Source organism: Vigna unguiculata, chromosome 4 (genome assembly GCF_037176805.1).
Source record: "Vigna unguiculata cultivar grain cowpea cultivar isolate G323 ecotype 2 chromosome 4, ASM3717680v1, whole genome shotgun sequence".
Taxonomy (NCBI): domain Eukaryota; kingdom Viridiplantae; phylum Streptophyta; class Magnoliopsida; order Fabales; family Fabaceae; genus Vigna; species Vigna unguiculata.
In genome coordinates this window covers 19,599,826-19,621,658 of record NC_140795.1, presented here as the reverse complement: position 1 = coordinate 19,621,658, position 21,833 = coordinate 19,599,826, and the positions used below count along the sequence as shown (strand labels likewise).

General features: G+C 33.4%; 1 protein-coding gene across 1 annotated transcript; it reads left to right on the top strand.

The window, feature by feature from the left end:
- Nucleotides 1-747: 747 nt before the first annotated feature.
- LOC114181279 (ribulose bisphosphate carboxylase small subunit, chloroplastic 1) lies at nucleotides 748-1,742 on the top strand. The gene is made up of 3 exons (XM_028067687.2): nucleotides 748-1,049; nucleotides 1,133-1,267; nucleotides 1,355-1,742. Exons 1-3 carry the CDS (start codon nucleotides 873-875, stop codon nucleotides 1,583-1,585), a joined length of 543 nt encoding a protein of 180 aa, XP_027923488.1. The 5' UTR covers nucleotides 748-872; the 3' UTR covers nucleotides 1,586-1,742.
- The last annotated feature ends 20,091 nt before the right edge of the window (nucleotides 1,743-21,833 follow it).

Below are 21,833 nucleotides of genomic sequence, written 5' to 3'. Positions count from 1 at the left end.
ACCTTTGATTTTGTGTTTTATAGTTACCTCATGCAGTGTATTTTAAGATAAGGTTGTTGTGAATTGTTTGGTTGAGTGCATGGATTTACTGATGACCATAGCTATTTGTGGATATTATGTTTTCAAAATGTATGCTTGGTCATTAATCAACCAAGAATGATAAGCCCCATCATCTACCAACCCTTCTATACCATATACACATTTTGCTTATCTACATTGCTATTTTTTTTCTCTTAAACAAATCTAACAAATAACATTGAAACCAATGAACATTTTTAGTAATATTACGAAAATTAACCAACCGAAGGTGCATAGTTGTAACATTACTTTTCAGCTATACAACAAAAGGGATAAGAGTGTCAGTTGATATGGTTCTATTGTTTTTTTCCAATTCAAATTCACCTTTAAAATATAAAACATTACTGTAACATGTAACAAAGAGACAAAGGGTATTTATTCACTTAACCCATAAATGAGAAATGCTGGTCACAAAATATGTAAGGTAAAATGGAACGAAGGCACAGTAGTACAAACCACTCACTCAAAAAAAATATCAACTTCACCAGCATCACACATTTACGTTCTTCCAAGGAAGAGATAAGATAATGGAGCCTCTTCCACGTGTCACTTCCACATGGTACCTAACGATAAGGCTACCATTCAAATATTTTCCTTACTCGTGTGGACAATATGCTGTAATGTCATCACTTATAGAATCCAACGGTTGTAAGATGTGAGGAAGCAGTCCCTTGGATTTGACACCATTGGATGAGTAGTGAAGAAATCACAGTATTATATAAAGGAAGAAGGAGAAGAAGCTTGGCCATCTAGCAGCAGAACAACAAGTGATTCAGAAGTAAGAAGGAAGGAAAATGGCTTCCTCAATGATCTCCTCCCCAGCTGTTACGACCGTTAACCGTGCTGGTGCCGGTGCCGGCATGGTGGCTCCGTTCACTGGCCTGAAGTCCTTGGGTGGGTTCCCAACGAGGAAGACGAACAATGACATTACTTCGGTTGCAAACAACGGTGGAAGAGTGCAATGCATGCAGGTAATTAAGAAAACTGGAATTAGAAGTTAGATGGATAAATTATGGGTAGAAAAGGTTAATGAAATTATGATGGAAATGAGTAGGTGTGGCCAACAACTGGGAAGAAGAAGTTCGAGACTCTGTCGTACCTTCCAGACCTGACTGAAGAACAACTGCTTAAGGAGATAGATTACCTTCTTAGGAATGGATGGATCCCTTGCTTGGAATTTACATTGCAGGTGAATTTGTTGGAAGCCCTTTTTGTTGAATTTGATGATTGATTGTTATTAAATTTTGATGATTGATTTGATGTTTTTGGTTTATAGGACCCATTCCCATACCGTGAGCAAAACAGGTCACCTGGATACTATGATGGAAGGTACTGGACCATGTGGAAGCTGCCTATGTTTGGGTGCACTGATGCTACTCAGGTGTTGCAGGAGGTTGTAGAGGCCAGGACTGCTCACCCCAACGGCTTCGTCCGTATCATTGGATTCGACAACGTTCGTCAAGTCCAGTGCATCAGTTTCATTGCCTACAAGGCCCCTGGCTTCTAAGTCTGCTACATTTGTAACCCACCACCACTTTGTTTCTTTGTTTGTATTTAAACCATATTCCCATTTCGTTTTCTCTTTTTGAGATTCCACCATCCTGTAATTTTGGTTTCTGTTTTCGGACTTCATTGCAAATGAATGGATGAGAACTAATGAATAAGCCGTTGTGTTGTGTTTTTTATTCTAAAATAACTCATGAACCCATTAATTATTGTCCTCGCATCTCCCTCTAGTTGGTTGAAATTAATACTTTCTCGTTTAATGATTTCACTTATTGGTGTTTAACAAAGAACTCTTTAAGTCATTCAAGTAAACATCATAGTTGAGCTTGGCCTTATTAACTTTGTCACACAGAATGTTCTACTTTTATCCTTACAAAAGTAGTGAGACGTTTTAAAGATAAAAATCTTAGAGTTTCATTCTATAAAACAAATAATATCTCTAGTCTATTGATTCACTTTAATAATGTTATCTCAACATACTTTAGTTGGAACAACTTTATACTTCGTTATCTTAGGAAAGAAGTTCATCACTCAATTTAAGAACATGTTGCTAGGAGACTACTGAACTTTCAAAACCAAACATGAACCCCATAATTCTTGGAAACACAGATATTTTGTACTGTATACAGCAACAAACAACCAGTAATTACCAAACCGTTTTGTTAATTATGTGCAAAGAAAGAGATCAAATTCAATTTTTGTTTTTTGGTTTCAGAAACTATGCCTCCCATGAAAAAGCCAGTAACTATTTTGTTTGTGCCATTTCTAAATTTTCCAACTGCATTTTTCAAATTATGATTGCAAAAGGGCACAGAAAAACACAATCAGATTTGGTCATGCTCTGCTAATAGTACAATATTTCTAGAATTGTCAGAATCTGATGCTCACAATGAATATCAACATGATTCTCTTGCCTGTTGTTTGTTTGCAACAAGTTGGTATGGATTAGCAACTAAAATATCAATCACTTAGAGGCTTGTGAGTAGTAATAGGTAACTTATCTCAACACCTTTTAGGTCGCATTAAAGCTTATACTGGACCCCTTTTGATAGCTACATTTGTGAACAAGGATACTAGAGAAACAGATAAGTTTCACCTCCTTTTCTCTCATTGCCACATCATACATATTCAAAGTCAATGGAGAATATACAAATCTATGGGATTTTATTTTTTCAATGTGAATACTTACCCTAGAATCAAGTTTCTTCAAACTTATTTTTGTTTTATAAATTTTTGAGAATATTAATTCTTCATCGCTCTAATGGAATTGAATATAGATAAAAATAGGTTAACTTTCAATTAACATTTTGTTAATTCAAATGCAATTGAATATATATAATATTGTTGGGATCAATCACTGCATCTGAGGTATTGTCCGATTTGGAATTCCAAGCTCTCTTCATAGTTTTGTCTTTAAAAGGTATCTCTTAGAGGGTTGCAGGAGGAATATGTATTTAAATTGTCCTTGGCCTCAAATCTTAAACAACGTAGGACTATTGGATGTAGTAAAATAAACCCTCTAGTTGAGGTTTAAGAGAACAAGGCTTCATCTTTAGAACCACTTTTCATTTGCCCTCAGACGGCACACATGTTTCCACATGTTTCCACATCAATGTCGTCGAAATAACAATGTTAAGGTCAATCATCGCATTTGAGGTACTATTCACTTTGGAGCCTAAAACTCCTGTCATGATTTTATACATAAAAAGTGCCTCAAAGGGTTGGAGGATGATGTAAGTTCATCATATAATTTGAATGCTTTGAATGAGTGCAATGTGTTTGTGTTAATGTTGCTCAAGAAAACTTTAAGAAGATTCCCACTGGACATTAAGATAACCAAGAGTTTATTTCGATGTGAAGGTATGATGCACTTGGATGCGAAAGCTTGAAATAATGAATGAGAATGTGTTAAGAGAGTGGGATGGGTGTGTTTCGTTGGTACAACCCTAAAGGAAAAGGTCTTGGAAAAGTCAAGAAGATAACATGTCCTAGTGAACTTAGAACAAAAGAAGAGCTTCAAAATTGGAAGAATTTCTCTATATTACTTCCAAGTTGTTTTACAATGCTTGAGAACTTCTATTGATAGAATTTTGGAATGAGCCCAAGTCTCAAAAAGATAAAAAAAAAACCTTGAAACTATGAAGCTCTAGAACTTTCAAGAGTGACTAACAAGTTGTCAAGTTCATACACCAAGTTAACTACCTAATGCATATACCTTTCAAGTTGCTTTGGTCTCCAAGAAATGTTCTAAGGGTTACTTGAGGCCCTAGCAAGCTCAAAAATCAACTTGGAAAGCCAAAACTGCACATTTATGGGAAGTGCCCGATTTAATCGATTAGGTTATTTTACATAATCAATTAAATTGGGTTGTCACACTGAAATTGGCCAAAATACAAGGCCTAAATGAAAGACTTATTTACATTTTTACAATGCTTAGAAAGGAAAGACAAGGTGATATTGTTGTCGTTGACGCAATCAAATCAATACTACTTATCAATAACATCTTCAATATTGTTTAGAAAGTAGTCAACAAAAATAGAAAGGGTAAAGTAATCTAAAGTTGTCTCCCAATGAACACGAAATTGATTTCTAACCAATTAATTCTTATAAAAATATACAAAAGAGTTAGTCAAATGAAATAATAAAAACATGAGAGGATTAAGTAAACAAAATAATATATCAAAGAAAGAAATGGAATTGAAAAGATAAAAAGAGATAAAAACAATAATAAAGAAAACAGGTTGATTCCGCTGTTTATCCAAAATAGGATTCATCATTGGTTTTCTAAAGATTATTGTTATTAATTTCTTGTTTAAGATTTCAAATTAATAAATGTAACTTCTCAATTAATTTGTTGGTTTCCTCACTTTTAACCAAAGTAACTTCTCGATCAAAAGCAAGAACTTTATAGATTAATTATACTAAATTTAACCAAAGTAACTTCTCAATTAAATATTACTATGCCTAATCATGTCTATTGTTTTACCTCTTGTGTCTAGTAAAAATCTAATTAACTAAAGTAACTTCTTGATTAATTCTAATCAGAGTTTTCACCTTTAATCAAATAAACTTCTCAATAAACTTCTCAATTATTAGCAAAAAGTCATTCAATCATATGACAATTTCTAAATTAACCAATGTAACTTCTCAATTAAAATTTAAAAACCCTTGGACTCGTATGATTGTTTTATTATGTAGATTTAACATTGTGCTAACCTGCTACAATGTAAAAATCATTATTTGTACTAGATTAACAACCAAAAGACATAGATAAAAATAAATCACAACAAGAATAAAAAGAACAGACCAATTTATTCATCTAACCTCAAAATCTAATTAAGAAATTACAATGGAACTAACCCTTGAAGCTTAGCCCTCCATGGAATGCAAAATAAAATAAAAATAAAAGAAGAGTATATGGAAAGAGAATGAAATTAGGCACCCTAAGGGTTTTTAAACTCCGAAGTTCTGAGCTTGTTTTTCTACCTCCCTTTGGTATCTTTATAAAGGACTTAGACTAAGTTTTTCTGATGCTAAAATCTCTCAAGTATCTTTTAAAATAAAGATAAAGATAAATATTATTTATGATTATAGTGATTATGAATATTTACAAATATTTGACAAATATAGTTGGTTGAAATTTTATGATATAATTAAATAAATTAATTATTTAAAGATATCTAATAAATTATCACTAAATAATATTTGTATTAATTTTCTAAATCAACCATTTGCAATCTTGTAGTTAAAATTTGCTAGAAAATCCAAAAATATCAATATTTGCACTTTAAACCCTCTTGTTTGACAAAACTTTGACCAGATTGTGACCAAACTTTGGAACTTTGACCCTTTGACCATCCATTGAGAGGTTGCCACGTGACACTATCTCTTTCTCCCGAATGAAGCTTCTCTCTCCTCCCTTAGGGATTTTGCTGCGTGGAAGATTTGTGAGGCTGCACCGTTGTTGCAAAGTTCATGACATATATGCACTCGTGGTGGCAACGTGGGTTTCACGTGGTTAGCGAAGCGGTGGTTAGATGGACTTGGTTCTACAGATGCGCGAAGGTTCTGGTCCATGACAAATTATAGGTTCACGTGGTGGTTTGTGGGTTCACCAATGATGGTTTGAAGGTGTTGCATTTCTTCTTTCAGTGGTGGCACGAGGTTTAACGTTGATAGTTCGTGGTTTGATGAGGTCTGATGCGAGAATGGTGGCAAAGGTTCACACTTCACTATAGATGTTGCTTGTGGTTTGTTTTCGTGGACGAGATTCACGACGCATGTGCGTGGAAGATGCCATTTTCATTCTGCTTCATTTGCTACAAGCGTGATGGTTATCGACATTGAGATTTTGGTAATTGCCTAATCTACCTAAGGTTTATGAGTTAGGAGAAGGTTGAAGATGATGATGTGGCAACACCTAATTGGTTTAATTTTGTGAGTTATGATGTTGCCACGTGTCACCTTGTGGGTGGAAAAAATTGAAAGTGGTTGATTGCACATGGCATGATCTCGTTAAGTTGATTTTGTAAGTGTAAGAGGGGTGAAAATAGACATATTAGGGGGTGCATAGTATTTTTTGGGTGGTGTATTGCTAAAAAATGGGAGTGTATAAGTAATGTAAGGGGTTCACAAGTGATATTTTTGGAACTTATTGATTTGAGCCTTATTTGAAGGTGTTTTGTAACTTTAATCAATTTAGTTTCACACCTTCAATGAACTTAATCTTAACTTCAATTGTATCAACAAACGTTAGAATAACCAATAATAATTTTTAAGACTTTTTTTATCACACAAGCTCAAATAGCCTAATTATCAAAATTGTCAATTAAATCACTCTTTAAGCACAAAAACTCAATTAAATACACATAATTAAACATTAAATGATGACAAAAATTTTAACTCATCACAAGCTAATACACTATCTTTCATAGAAGAAGAGCTCTTTGAAGTCCTTCTCTTCTTCCATTCTCCTTGCTATAGATGATGTTGCAGCTCTCTAGAAATGTTATATCACTTCTTCTCCATTGTCATTCCATTTTCGTGTTGTATACATCTTTTCTTCATGTCCTGATGTGTTTTCACCGATTGGTGTTCCTATGTCTTGTATGCTTCAAAGGGATTATTCTGCTTGAATCTTTATTTTGTGTGCTTTAGGTTCTCTATCTTGTTTCTACTAATTGCTTTTACATTTTCTAAGTCTTTATTGTTTTTATTCGGTTAAATTACTTTGTCTTTGAGTCATTTTTATTTTGAGATCCATATGTGGTGTTTAGAAGTCCTGTTTAGTCCATATATGTTATTACATTTATGTTTAGCCGTTTGAATTTGTGAAAAATTTTGTCTCTACTACTTTGGCGTTATGCGCATTTTGTTGTTCTTTGGTGTTATATCTTACTTTTTTTAAGATCATAAAAAAGTTCTTAGATTTAGGTTTCTATGATGTTTGATTGAGTTTCTATTCTACACACCAATGTAGGAAAGAGTTTTTGCAGCGGTTATTTTGGTCATTTTTGGCTTCTGTTTAATACCTGAATCCAGCTGAGGCAACAAAGGGTCACCTTTCTACCTCGATTATGAATCGAGGCATATATAACCCTTACTACCTGGATTCTAGAGGAAACCGAGGCGTAATAAGCATTAAAAATTTTAAAAATTAAATCAGAAATGACATTTTTGCCTCGGGTCTAGTTGCAACTGATGCAAAAAATTCAGATTTACTACCTCGGTTATGGAACAATCGAGGCATAATAGCCTTAAAAAAAAGATAATCTTTCTACCTTGGTTTTGGTCACAACCGAGACATAAAATGGACATTTTTTAATGCATATTCTATTTCTCTGATATCCTACACATTAAACCTGCATTTATAGAACCAAATAGCCAAAAACAGAAAATTATACTATTCAAATAAAAATAAGGCAAAATACATAATGTACTATTCATTACAACATCATATCCTACCATAAATAGACGTACTAAATGATGGTATAACGCAACAGAATGTTTAAGCGTTTGGACAAAAACCAAGAGGGGGGTGAATTAGTTTTAAGTAATAAAATTAATACTTTAAAAATTTTTCCAAAATTTATCAATTAAATCAAATATTAATTTCTTTAAACACAATAATGGATGAAATAAAGAGATAGAGAAGAAGATTGAACACAAGTATTTATACTGGTTCGGATCAAAAGACCCTACGTCCCGTTGTTAATCTCTAAAAAAGGAGATTAACTAAATCACTAACAAATAACAGATTACAATCAGATAATAAAAGAGTAAGCAAAGAAAACACCTCTCTTGAACACACAAGAGATGAACACCTTTCTCTGAATCACATAGAGAACCTTGACCTTAGCTTTCCTATCAACAGCAGCAGCACTCAATCTCCTAGAACACCTCTAAGGAAAAGTTATCGCTCTACCCACACTAGGTTTTTCAAAGCTTCTTTTGAGAACACTCAGAGAACTCTCTTGCAGTCACAGCACTAGCACTCTCAAAAAGCTAAGTGAGAAGTAACTTTGATGTTCCTTAAATAGGGGTTCCAGAAATTAGGTCAAAAAGTTGAACAGTCGCGCCCAACTGACCAGGATAATCGATTATCACTAGTGATAATCGATTATTCCAGTGTGTTTTATGAAAAACAAATTTTTGAACAGATAATCGATTATCAGAGGTGATAATCGATTATTCTAGTGCTTTCTTGAAAAAATTGGTTCAGCTCAGGATAATCGATTATCCTAAGTGATAATCGATTATCACTTTGATTTTTCGAGAAATACCAGAATTTTCTTTGTGCAATATTGATTCTAACTATTCTAATTACACTTTACAAGATAGCTTTAAACGTAACAACACATGTTCTTCATATTGACTTCCAGATGGCTTTCAGGCTTCTTTTATCATCATCAAAATCTTGCTTCATCATTTAGACTTGTATTGCTTTTGCCAACAATCTCCCCCTTTTTGATGATGATCAAAACAATATGTTTAAAGTATCTGCAATCAAAATACCTTACAAGTAGATTGGTTAGTAGCACTGTTTGGTTTAAACTTTTAAACTTTTTCTCCCCCTGTGAAAAAAGTTTGTAATAGAGAAGCTCCCCCTCAATTAGACAATTGTAAAGAATAACAATAAAAGTAGACTTTTATTATGAAATAATAAAACTAGAAAACATTTTACAATAGCAATAAAAAATAACTATGATGTAGACCTTTAAAAGTCTTGACTCATGTCATCACCTTCATCATATTTATCAAACTTATGTTCTAAATTAGAAATCCTAGAATCTAGTCCTCTAATTAAGCCAGTGACTTCTTCATGTCGGTGAGTGGAGAGAAGAAAGAATTCTCCAAGTCTCTGGTTTAGGTTTAAAATTTGATGCTCTAAAGAAGAGGATGAGCCACCAACACCACTAGATAATCCAATATTTGTGTCAACAGGAAGAATAGGAGCAGTGGAAGGATTCTCTTTTTCTTCATTGTCCGAGGAAGGCATATCATCCTTGTGAATGTAGGTATTCCCAAAAGGAATAAATTTCATCTGCTTCAAGGAGTTTTCCACAATTTTGTATGCCTTAGTGGTTTTATGAGATTGTTCATCAGAGACATTTACCCGTTTGTACTCACAAATACGAGAGATGAGCAAGGAATACGGGAGTGGATATTGAGGCAATCTCTTGGCTTTGAGCATGGTGTCAAGAATGATGTTTGGCCAATGGATAGGAATGTGATTGAGCATAACATAGATGATCATAAGATCTGCTTCACTGTAGTGTGCGTGATTTGTACCACGTGGACATAAAATCCAAACAATAAGATAGTGAAGTAGACGCTCATCAACTTTGAGAGGTCCTGCTAGTAATTGGCGACCTATTTCTTGATCCGATCATCGCATAAAGGATCTATAAGCGAATATTTTGTTGAACCCTTCAATGCCAGCAGTGAGGATTGGAGATGTGCCATCATAAATAGAAAATTGAGCAACATTTTCCCAAATATCATCATCCAGAATAATGTCAACACCTTTCACCTTTGTAAAGCCTACTCTATCTCTGAATTTGTAATTGAAGTAGAAAGATCGTACCAAATCGGGGTAGTAGGTGCCTTGCATCTCTGTGAAGAATTTGACCCCTTGTTCAGCAAGAAAAACAGGAATTGTGAAATGACGATTGACAAACCAGTGAGACTAGATGAATTTCAGAGTGATAAGGGGCTTGTCTTTCCATAATGTGATGAATTCAGATCTTCTATCTTCATCTGAAATCCATCCTTCAATGGCGGCAGTCCTAGGTGCAGTTGAGGTTTGAGGGGCACGAGATGCAGTCCTTCTGCAGGTAGGAATCTTCCTACGAGAGGGTTTAGCCATTGTTGAGGTAAAGGAGAGGGAAGCTTTGATAGTTTTTGAGAATTTTGAGAAAATGAGAGGTTCTTGAGTGTTGAAGGTGAGAAAAGAGTGTTCTAGTGACCAAAATGGCTGATATATATAGAGAAGTGTCTCTAATGGCCATATACAGGCATTTTAATGCAAATCTAGCCGTTGCAACGGCTAGTTTTTGAATTTATTTGGTCCAACGACGTGTAATAATCGATTATTTGAAGGTGATAATCGATTATTGTTTCAAATATTGTGTAAAACATGAATCCTGAGGAGCTGATAATCGATTATCCTAAGTGATAATAGATTATTCAGAGAGTTTTTTATTTTTGGCTCAAAATTAAGGATAATCGATTATTGCCCCAAATAATCGATTATTCCATAATGTTTTTGGGATTTTTAAGGGTGGCTGATAATCGATTATTGACACTTATAATCGATTATTGATGCTAATTTTCGGATTTCTTAAGGAAATTGAGTTTTTGGTAATTTAAGAGATCTCTAATATGCCTAAGTCTCTTCTTAGTTCATAAAATCTATCTTTAGCTAAAGGTTTGGTAAAAATATCAGCTAATTGATGCTTTGTATCTACGTATTCTATCTCACAATTCCCTTTATTTATGTGATCTCTTAGGAAATGATGCCTTATTTCAATGTGCTTTGTCCTAGAGTGCATTATGGAATTTTTGGTTAAGTTAATAGCACTGGTATTATCACATTTCAGAGGTATATGATTTGGAAAGATATTATAGTCTTCTAATTGTTGTTTCATCCAAAGAATCTGAGCACAACAGTTTCCAGCTGCTATGTATTCAGCCTCTGTAGTTGACAAAGCTACACAAGCTTGTTTCTTAGAGTGCTAAGAGACTAATGAACTTCCTAAGAGGTGACAAGTACCACTGGTACTTTTTCTATCTATTTTACAACCACCATAATTAGCATCTGAATAGCCTATCAAATTAGGAGATACTCCTAAAGGATACCAAAGTCCAAAACATGCAGTTCCTTTTAAGTATTTTAAAATTCTTTTCACAGCAGTAAGATGTGATTCTTTTGGATTGACTTGAAAATGAGCACACACACATACAGATTGCATAATGTCAGGCCTACTTGCAGTAAGATACAACAAAGAACCTATCATGCTTATAAACATAGTCTGATTTACCTCTATTCCTGATTCATCGTTGTCTAAGTAGCAGGAAGTTCCCATAGGAGTACTTGCTTCCTTAGCAGTATCCATTCCAAATTTCTCAAGTACTTCTTTACAGTACTTAGATTGAGAAATGAAAGTTCCATTTTCCATTTACTTAATTTGTAGACCCAAAAAGAATGTCAATTCTCCCATCATTAACATTTCAAATTCTCCTTGCATTATGCTTGCAAACCCTTTACATAGTGAACTATCAATAGACCCAAATATTATGTCATCTACATAAGTCTGAACTAGCAAAATATGCTCATTTACTCTTTTAATAAACAGTTAAATCAATTTTACCTCTTTCAAAATCATTTTCTAACAAAAATGTACTTAATCGTTCATACCAAGATCTAGGTGCTAGTTTTAATCCATACAATGCTTTCTTTAATTTATAAATATGATTAGGAAACTTATAGTCTTCAAAGCTAGGTGGTTGTTCAACATACACATTTTCTTTTATAAATCCATTTAGGAAAGCACTTTTGACATCCATCTGATATAGTTTAAATTTCATGAGAGAAGCATAGGCAAGAAGTAAACGTATAACTTCTAACCTGGCAACTGGAGCATATGTCTCATCATAGTCTATACCTTCTTCTTGTCTGTATCCCTTTGCTACAAGTCTGGCTTTGTTTTTAGTGATGTTTCCATCTTCATCCAGCTTGTTTCTGAACACCCATTTTGTTCCTATGAATCATCCCTAGGAATGAGTTCCCAAACTTCATTCCTTTCAAATTGATTCAGCTCTTCTTGCATTGCTATACACCATTGATCATCTTGAAGAGCTTCTTTTACACTTTTGGGTTCTATCTGTGAAACAACAACAACAGTCATACAAAAATTTGACATATTTCTAGTAACTACTCCCTTTGATATATCTCCAATGACATTCTCCAGAGACAATCCTCTAGGTGATTTCCAGCTTTTGGCAAGATCTTCAGGTTCAGTCAATGGATTTTCATTTAGATACATCTCATCAAGAGCTTCTTTAAAATATTCTTCATCACCTGCATTTGTTTTATTTGACTCAAGAGGGTTCCCCTCAAGGTCCATAATTTCATCAAAAACAACATGCACAGATTCTTCCACATTGCAGGTTCTTCTATTGAAAATTCTATAGGCTTTACTAGTTAATGAATATCCTAGGAAAATAGCATCATCGGCTTTAGAATCAAATTTACCCAAATTTTCTTTTCCGTTGTTTAGAACAAAGCATTACAAATTTTCTTTTCCGTTGTTTAGAACAAAGCATTTGCATCCAAATATTTTTAAATGTGCTACATTTGGCTTTCTTCCTTTAAACAATTCATAGGGTGTAATTTTTAAAATTGGTCTAATGAGCATTCTATTTAATACATAACACGCTGTGCTCACAGCATCAGCCTAAAAATATTTAGGCACATCATATTTGTTCAACATTGTGTAAGCTAATTCTTCTAAAGATCTATTTTTCCTTTCTACAACTCCATTTTGTTAAGGAGTTCTAGGTGCAGAAAAATTATGCATAATTTCATTTTCTTCACAAAAGTTTTCAAACAATTCATTTTGAAATTCTCCACCATGATCACTTCTCAAAACTTTAATTTTCAAATCATTTTCATTTTAAATTACTTTTGCAAATTTCTTAAAAGCTTTAAATGCCTCACTTTTTAGTGTGAGAAAGAAGGTCCATGTATATCTTGAGTAATCATCAACAATAACAAGAGCATAATAATTTCCTCCAAAACTTTTTGTCCTTGAAGGAACAAACAAATCCATATGCAAAAGTTCTAAAGGTTTTGATGTAGAAATCACATTTTTTGAATGAAATGAAGATTTTACTTGTTTTCCTTTTTGACATGCATCACATAGTTTATCTTTTTCAAACTTTATTTTTGGCAATCCAATTACTAATTCTTTAGAAATTAATTTGTTTAATTGTTGCATGTGAATATGAGCAGCTCGTTTATGCCACAACCAAGGATTTTCTTCTTTAACAACCAAACAAGTTATATCACTAGATGATACAGTATCAAGATCAATCAAGTAAATGTTATTGTGTCTCATACCTTTTGATGAATAGTGCAGTAGTCACTCTCAAATATTACTTTGAGTCCTTTATCACATAATTGGCTTATACTAAGAAGATTGTGTTTTAGTCCTTCCATATACAGTACATCCTTGATCTCCAAAGTATTTCCTCCACCCACATCACCCGTTCCTAGTATTTTTCCCTTGTTGTTATCCCCATAAGTGACAAATCCTTGTTCCTTTCTTTTAAAATTCTTAAACTTCTTTTTGTCTCCAGTCATGTGTCTTGAAAAACCACTGTCAAGATACCACATTGATCTTCTGGATTTAGAAGTCATATGCAAAATAAGGAAACAATTCATTTAGGTCCCCAACAACTTGTTTGGGTCCTTGGGGTTAGAAAAAAATATCTACTTATAAACAGGTACCCAGTGATACTTCCCATTAGGAACACCAAAATGTTTAATATTGCATTTGTTTGAAGTATGACCCTTGTTCATGCAATAAAAACATGTTGCAGTACATGCATATGTATTCATAGAATGATATGTTCCTTTTTCTACCTAAACTCTATGAGTCTTTTTAGCTTTATTTTTTAAATTATGATTATAAGCATGCTTGGTCTTATTTGGATATTTCTTGAGATCAAACCTTTCACAATTTTTATTTTCTAAGGCATCTTCAAGATGTTTTTCCAAAATACATATATCAAACATATAACTTTTACATGAAGCACATTCAAAAATTTCTTTTTCTTTATTTTCTAATGTTGCAATTTTATTTTTCAAAAATTTTTCTTCTTCAAGAGATTTTTTGAATTTACTTTGTAAATCTTTAAAATCAAATTTTAACTTTTTATGAGCAGTATCCAATTTACTAGATTTAACAAGTAATTGTTGAAAAACATTATACAAATCATCATAGTCATTTTCATAGCAAGTAGAATTTACCTCACTATCAGAATCATCATGATTAGCCATAAAACATAGATTTGCTTCTTCATTTTCAGAATCGCTAGAATTTGATGAGCTTGAGGCATTGTCTTCCCATGCTATGTATGCGTTTTTCTTAAATAATTTTCTGCCCTTCTTTTCTTCACTTTTCTTTGAATTTGGGCAATCAGCCTTGACGTTTCCAAATTCTCCACATCCGTAACATTTGAAATTTGAGGATGATCCTTGATTATCCTTCTTGTTGTTCTTGAATTGATTTTTACCTTTGGCCTTCATGAATTTTGTAAACTTCTTAATGATAAGACTAAGATTTTCATCGTCATCCGAATCTTCTTCTTCCTTTTGCTTTTTTCCTTTAACCACTTCAGTTTTAAAGGCTATGTTCTTCTTTCTTCCAATATCTTCTTCTTCATTTAGTTTGCCCAATTCAAGCTCTTGTTCTCTCAGCTTTCCAAATAGAGCTGCCATCGTCATTGTCGCAAGATTTTGTGACTCCGTGATGGCTGTCACCTTCGGCTGCCAAGTCCTGTTCAAGGATTTAAGAATTTTTATATTTAATTCATCAATGTCAAAAGTTTTACCTAGACCTGTGAGATGATTGGCAATATGTGTGAATCGTTTCTGCACATCGTAGATAGTTTCTCCTTGTTGCATCCGAAACATTTCGTATTCTTTGATCAAGGAGTTCTTGCGTGCCCTTTTCACATCGTCTGTTCCTTAATGGGTCCCACATATCTTGTGCACTGGTGCAAACTAAGATCCTGTAAAACTCATCTAGGGTTAAAGCAGATGAAATTATATTTCTAGCTTTTACATCATACTAAGCTCGTCTATTTTCGTCTGTTGTCCATTGCGAGAATGGCTTTGGTTCCTGCACATCATTTACAATATTAATAGGAACAAATGGACCATTTATCAAAGCATCCCAAATACCTCTATCAACAGATTCCAGAAAAATTTGCATCCTAACTTTCCAGAAAGGATAGTTTTCACCAATAAATAGAGGAGGTTTGTTGATAGACGCACCCTCAACAAAGGTTTGATTTAGTCCAACCATTTTCGAAAAATTTGAATAACTATCAAAGCAAGCTCTGATACCAATTGTTGGTATAGCGCATCGGAATGTTTAAGCGTTTGGATAAAAACCAAGAGGGGGTGAATTGGTTTTAAGTAATAAAATTAATACTTTAAAAAATTTTCGAAAATTTATTAATTAAATCAAATATTAATTTCTTTTAACACAATAATGGATGAAATAAAGAGATAGAGAAGAAGATTGAACACAAGTATTTATACTGGTTCGGATCAAAAGACCCTACGTCCAGTTGTTAATCTCTGAAATCACTAACAAATAACAGATTACAATCAGATAATAAAAGAGTAAGGAAAGAAAACACCTCTCTTGAACACACAAGACATGAACACCTTTCTGTGAATCACACAGAGAACCTTGACCTTAGCTTTCCTAGCAACAACAGCAACACTCAATCTCTTAGAACACCTCTCAGAGAACTCTCTTGCAATCACAGCACTAGCACTCTAGCCTCTCAAAAAGCTAAGTGAGAAGTAACTCTGATGTTCCTTAAATAGGGGTTCCAGAAATTAGGTCAAAAAGTTGAACAGTCGCGCCCAACTGACCAGGATAGTCGATTATCACAAGTGATAATCGATTATTCCAGTGTGTTTTATGAAAAACAAATTTTTGAACAAATAATCGATTATTATAGGTGATAATCGATTATTCCAGTGCTTTCTTGAAAAAATTGGTTCAGCTCAGGATAATCGATTATTCTAAGTGATAATCGATTATCACTTTGATTTTTCAAGAAATACCAGAATTTTCTTTGTGCAATATTGATTCTAACTATTCTAATTACACTTTACAAGATAACTTTAAACATAACAACACATGTTCTTCATATTGACTTCCAGATGGCTTTCAGGCTTCTTTTATCATCATCAAAATCTTGCTTCATCATTTAGACTTGTATTGCTTTTGCCAACACTAAATACTATTGTACATTTATATAATGAACTTTGAACAAACTATCCTTAAATATTTAATGGACTTCTAAGGAATTGTTGGAGTAGTGTTGAATTTTTGCACACAAGACAATAATTTTAGTTAGTATATAAATAGGGACAAAGTTGCAGATAAGTATTTGATATAATGAAATTATTACTGTTTCCCAACTACTCGTGATATGAGCATGAACAATAGTTGATATCCATTGCATTACATAATAACTACACTCATATGAGCCAATATGTTTATTACACTACAATGAATGCACAATTATAAATAATTGATGAAGAAAATAAATCGAATAATTATAATACTGTAGACTAAAATACCAAACCTGGAGGGCCAACCATCCTAGCCTTTTTGCCTTAACAGTTGATTTCCTAACATGTGATGTCAAGCAATTGAACTATGAAAAAGGTAGTGTTTTAAAATACAATATATAAGAAAGAAAGTTCACAAAATTAAGGTTCTTTCTAATCTATTACTTGTCTGAGATGGTTAGGGGGAGGCTTATTGATGAGTTCAAATTTTTTCCATCATTTAATGTTTGATTTTTGATATTTAATAAAATTTTAGTGCTTAAAAGAGTGATTTAATTGATAGTTCTGATAATTAGGCTATTTGAGCCTATGTTATAAAAATGTCTTAAAAAGTGATTTTTAGTTGCTTAAAATATTATTGGATATTCTAAATTTTGTTGATGCAACTAAAGATAAATTTGGTTCGTTAAAGGTATGAAATTGAATTGTTCAAAGTTGCAAAATCAAGCCAAAATCACACCATGTCATCAATCCACCACTTTCAAATTTGGCCAACCATATGCTGCCATGTGTCAACCTCTGAATGGATAGTCAAAGATGGTCAAAAAATGGTCAAAGCCTGGTCAAAGGTAGTCAATGATGGTCAAATAAAAAGGGGGTTAAGATGTAATTATTGATATATTGGGATTTCTCTACAAATCTGGACTACAAGAGTGCAAGGGCTAAATTGGGATTTTGTGAAAGATTTATTTAGATATTTTTAGATAATTAATTAGATAATATCAACCGATAATATCTTCCAAATATTTTTAAAACTGATAAATCTGTTAATTATTTCGAAGATACTGCACCAATAGATAAAATGATTATATTTCTCCAAATATTTTTAAATATTCATAATCACTATAAAGATAAATAATATTTATATTTATCTTTATTTTAAAAGATATTTGAGAGATTTTAGCAACAGAAAAGCCCAGTCCAAGTCCTATATAAAGAGACCAATGAGGAAGCAAAAGAGACAAGCTCTACACTTCGGAGTCTAGGAACCCTTTAGGGGGGCCTAATTCCATTCTCCATCTCTACTTTGTTCTTCTATTTTCATTTTATTTTTGCGTTCCATAGAGGGCTAAGCTTAAAGGATTAGTTCCATTGTAATTTATTAATTGGATTCTGAGGTTAGATCAATAAATTTGTTTGTTCTTTTGATTCTTGTTGTGATTTATTTTCATATATATATATATATATATATATATATATATATATATATCTTTTGGTATATAATTTAAATAAATTAATGATTTTTATATTGTAGCAAGTTAGCATGGTGTTAAATCTACATAACATAACAATCATATGAGTCCAAGGGTTTTTAAATTTTAATTGAGAGGTTACGTTGGTTAAATTTAGAAATTTTCATATGATTGAATAAGTTTTTACTAATTATTGAGAAATTACTTTGATTAAAGGTGAAAACTTTGATTAGAATTAATTAAGAAGTTACTTTGGTTAATTAGCTTTTTAGTAGATAAAAGACCTAAAAGAATAGACATTATTAGAATTAGTAATATTTAATTGAGAAGTTACTTTGGTTAAATTTACTATGATTAATCTACAAAGTTCTTACTTTTGATTGAGGAGTTACTTTGGTTAAAAGTGAGGACGCCAACAAATTAATTGAGAACTTACATTAATTAATTTGAAAAAGTAGTGGAATCAACCTATTTTCTTTATTATTGTTTTTATCTCCTTTTATCTTTTCAATTCTATTTCTTTCTTTTTTTTTATCTTAATCCTCTCATATTTTTATTATTTTATTTGACTAACTCTTTTGTATAGTTTTTATAAGTACTAATTTGTTAGAAATCAATTTTGTGTCCGTTGGGAGACGACTTTGGGTTACTTTACCCTTTCTATTTTGTTGACTACTTTCTTAACAATATTGAAGTTGTTATAGATAAGTAGTATTGATTTAGTCGTGTCAATGACAACTTTATCACCTGTGCAAGGAACAAAGCCACACAACAATGTTGTCCGTCATGGAAACTATAAGTACCTGCCAATGACGCCTGAATTCAAAAAAAAAAATCATTGTTGTACCTTAAAATAACGAATTATAATACAAGTCAACAAAGTATACTTGCCCAAAAACATAGGAGACAAATATATTTCCTTTCCTTATCCAAATCATTGGATGACGTATGCTTCAATGTTATCAAACTTATTGGCTTCATAAGTGAATTGGGGGTCTATAAACCCATATACATCAGCCAACCCCATATTGTTACTAACACTGAAACTCGATACTTTCTTCAGCAATATAACTTTCAATCACTAAAGCTTTTAGACGATATTGATTTTTCACTTACCCTTTCAAAATCTTTATATAGCGTTCAATAGGATACATCCATCTTAGGTATACTACTCCATGAAACTTGATTTCTCTTACCAAATGAACAAGAAAATGTACCATAAGGTAAAAAAAATATGGAGGGAAAAAGATCTCCAGCTAATACAAGATGGTAACAATCTCGCTTTGAAGGTCATCTAACTTTACAGGATCAATGACTTTACTAGAAATTGAAGAAAAAAATGAACACAAATGAGTTATAGTGATGTGACCCCAACAAGCCCAAGCTCAAGTGCATCAACAAGCCCAAGCCCATATCAAGGCCCAATCAATAGAAGCATGATGAGAAAGATTCACATGGGCCTCTCACAAGATGATCAAGTCAATCATGGGCTTTTTACATTATTTACATGGGCTAAAGAAATTTCTAAAATATGAGATGATGCATGAAGGAAGTAGTCTAGATTTAAATTGGGCCATTGTTTAGGCTTTGCTTTCAACAAAAGCTAGAACACTTGTTGGGATCATTTGGGTCGAGCCCAATGTGCTAATAGATGCTAGTGTTTGAGATCACTCCACACTTCTATTAATTTGAGAGCACACATGGCTAACCTTCTCCTTCATCTCCTCTAGCCACCTTCCATACCATAGCTCCACTTCTACTCTTCATCTTCACCAAATTCTCCATTTTCGAGAGCATCCTTTCTCTAATTTTCCAAATTCCGCTGCACTTCATCTTTTCCTCATCATTCTCCATGGATTTTCTTCCTCTCCTACTCCAAGGACGTCCATCAATTGGTATCAGAGCCATCTAAGCCTTTGGTGCATCCATCCTCTTGGTTTGGGTAAGGTTCTTGGTCCATACTTGTCTCCTCTTTCATTTTCCATTTTGTCTCTCTTCTCCACTGTTTTCTTCACTTTTGCTGCTGTTTTTTTCATGTTTTTAATGTTCTCCACCGTTTGACATTGAGGCTACATGAATCTCCATTGATTCATCTTGTAGTACTGCTTGCTTCATTGGTGCAAATCTGTTTTTAGGTTTCATTTTCGTTTTTCCAGCACTTGTTCTTTGGTTCTTGAGTTTTCAGCATTTTTATTCGGTGAATTCAGTCCTTCTTTGCATTTTATCATTCCAGTTATGTTTAAGTCATGTTCTATGCTTTGTTTGTGCTTTAATTCATCTTTTCCACCGTTTAATTGCATTGCATACTGAATTGATTGAGTTTCCGAGCCACATCTCACAGCCAAAACACTATGATCCTTCAAGGAAGTGTGTGGATGTTGAAGGCCTGAATCCTCACTGTTTTTCATCCATTTCACCGATTGGATTGTGCTTTTGTGTGTCTAAGATGTTCTTCTATGATTCATGCTTGATTTCAGTTCATAATCAAGTTCTTTAGCTATGCTTTCCATAGAACATCTCCTACAATTTCAGAGAGCAAATTTGCTCCAGTTTTCTTCTGTTTTCTACCAAATCACTGCACGCACAGTCTCTGTTTCTGATTTTTTGTGAGTAACTCAGTGCACCAAAATTCAATCTGATTTTTGCCTCATTTAGTTAACATCAAGACGAAAAATACAAAAAAAGAATCATTCAAAAATGTTGAGTACAAAAAAAAATGAAAAATCACGCAAGTTGAGGCTCATATTTCCGTTTTCTGGCACTGCAGTTTCCGAAAACTCACTGTTCCATTGCTGTTTTGTGTGTGTTTGTGTGCTTTTAGTGCTCGTTTTCACATGAATTTTGGCTTGAGTTTGTACTCTATATTGCTTCATTATTGATTTGCTTTGGAAGTCAATTCATTACTTCATTTGCTACTGTTTTGCAATGAGTACTTCAGCCATATGATTAAGCACTTTTGTTTTGCTGATTTTGCTGTTTTCATCTATTCTAGTGCCTTTCTAGGTTCCTTTTGTGGTGTTTGATTTTATTTTCCAGCCTTTAATTTTTTTGCTTGTCACTTTTTGAACCTCTTTCTAGTCATGTTTCATTTCAATTCTCTTTTGGTTTAGCATTTCCAATTACCTTTTCTTGCTTTCTCCTTTGTTTGGGTTCATCTACTTGTTTCTCGGTTTTGGTTGATTAATGATGCTATGGAGTTTAGAATGGTTTATATGATATGGTAGCATCTTAGGTGGTGGATATTGAAGTAGAATTTTAGCTTGTGTGTTTTCTATATGATTGCCTTCTCCTCACCTTTGAGAGTTTGGGAGTTTTGAGCCTATTCATTTGAGAGAGTGTGTGCTAACTAGTTTGCTTGCCATAGTTTGTTTTGTTTCTTTCTTTCACTCTTTTGCAGATTTGGTTGCTCTTTTTGGATGTTGTAGTAGTGTGGTGCTGCAAAGGACACTTTTCCACACTTTGGTGCTTGAATTTGGTCATATACAAAGGCTCTCAAAGCCTCTTTTGCTCTCGGGATAGTCCATTTTCCAACAGTTGTGATCTTTGGAGAGCTTGTTTTGGTGTTGTTTTGGAGTCTTTGGCTGCACATTTTGGACCTCATTTTAGCAACACATTTTAGTTCTTTAATTGTGTATACTTTGGACACCACTTTTTGGTACAATTGCAGCATTCTAAGGCATTTTATTGGTTCTCCAAAAAGCCTTAAAATCTTGTTTTCTAGCATCCAATTTGCTCTCGGTTTGCTTCACTTTGTACCAAAAATTGCGCATCAATTTCTTTTGCTTTGAACATTCCATTGTATCCATGGCCTACTTAGGTGTCTTGGGGAACCAAAGGTGTTCAATCCCATCTCCTAAGTAGAACCTTTTTCATATTCTAGTGCAACGTTTTAGTAAGTGAGTGTGTTGAAAGTTCTAAGTGCTTTCTCACCTTGCTTTTAGGCCGCAGAATTAGACGCTTAGTGGTTTAAATTTGTGAGACCAAAGTCTCTAAAATTTTTGCCATTTAGGGGTCCGTTTTTAGTGTTAGTCTTTTCTTTTCTTTGAGTCTTGTTTGTGTTTGTTAGTGCTTAGTGTCTCAAGTGATTCTATTTACTTAGCCTTAAACAATTGTGTGATCTTTGAAACCTTTTGCAAGTACATCTTGGCAAGGATTGGCCTTGGTACTTAAGA

What these genes read in the sequence shown, in the direction of transcription:
- LOC114181279 (XM_028067687.2), top strand. Translation starts at nt 873, where the DNA reads ATGGCTTCCTCAATGATCTCCTCCCCAGCTGTTACGACCGTTAACCGT. An exon ending in GAAGAGTGCAATGCATGCAG is followed by an intron (nt 1,050 to 1,132) that starts GTAATTAAGAAA and finishes GGAAATGAGTAG; the next exon opens with GTGTGGCCAACAACTGGGAA. An exon ending in GCTTGGAATTTACATTGCAG is followed by an intron (nt 1,268 to 1,354) that starts GTGAATTTGTTG and finishes TTTGGTTTATAG; the next exon opens with GACCCATTCCCATACCGTGA.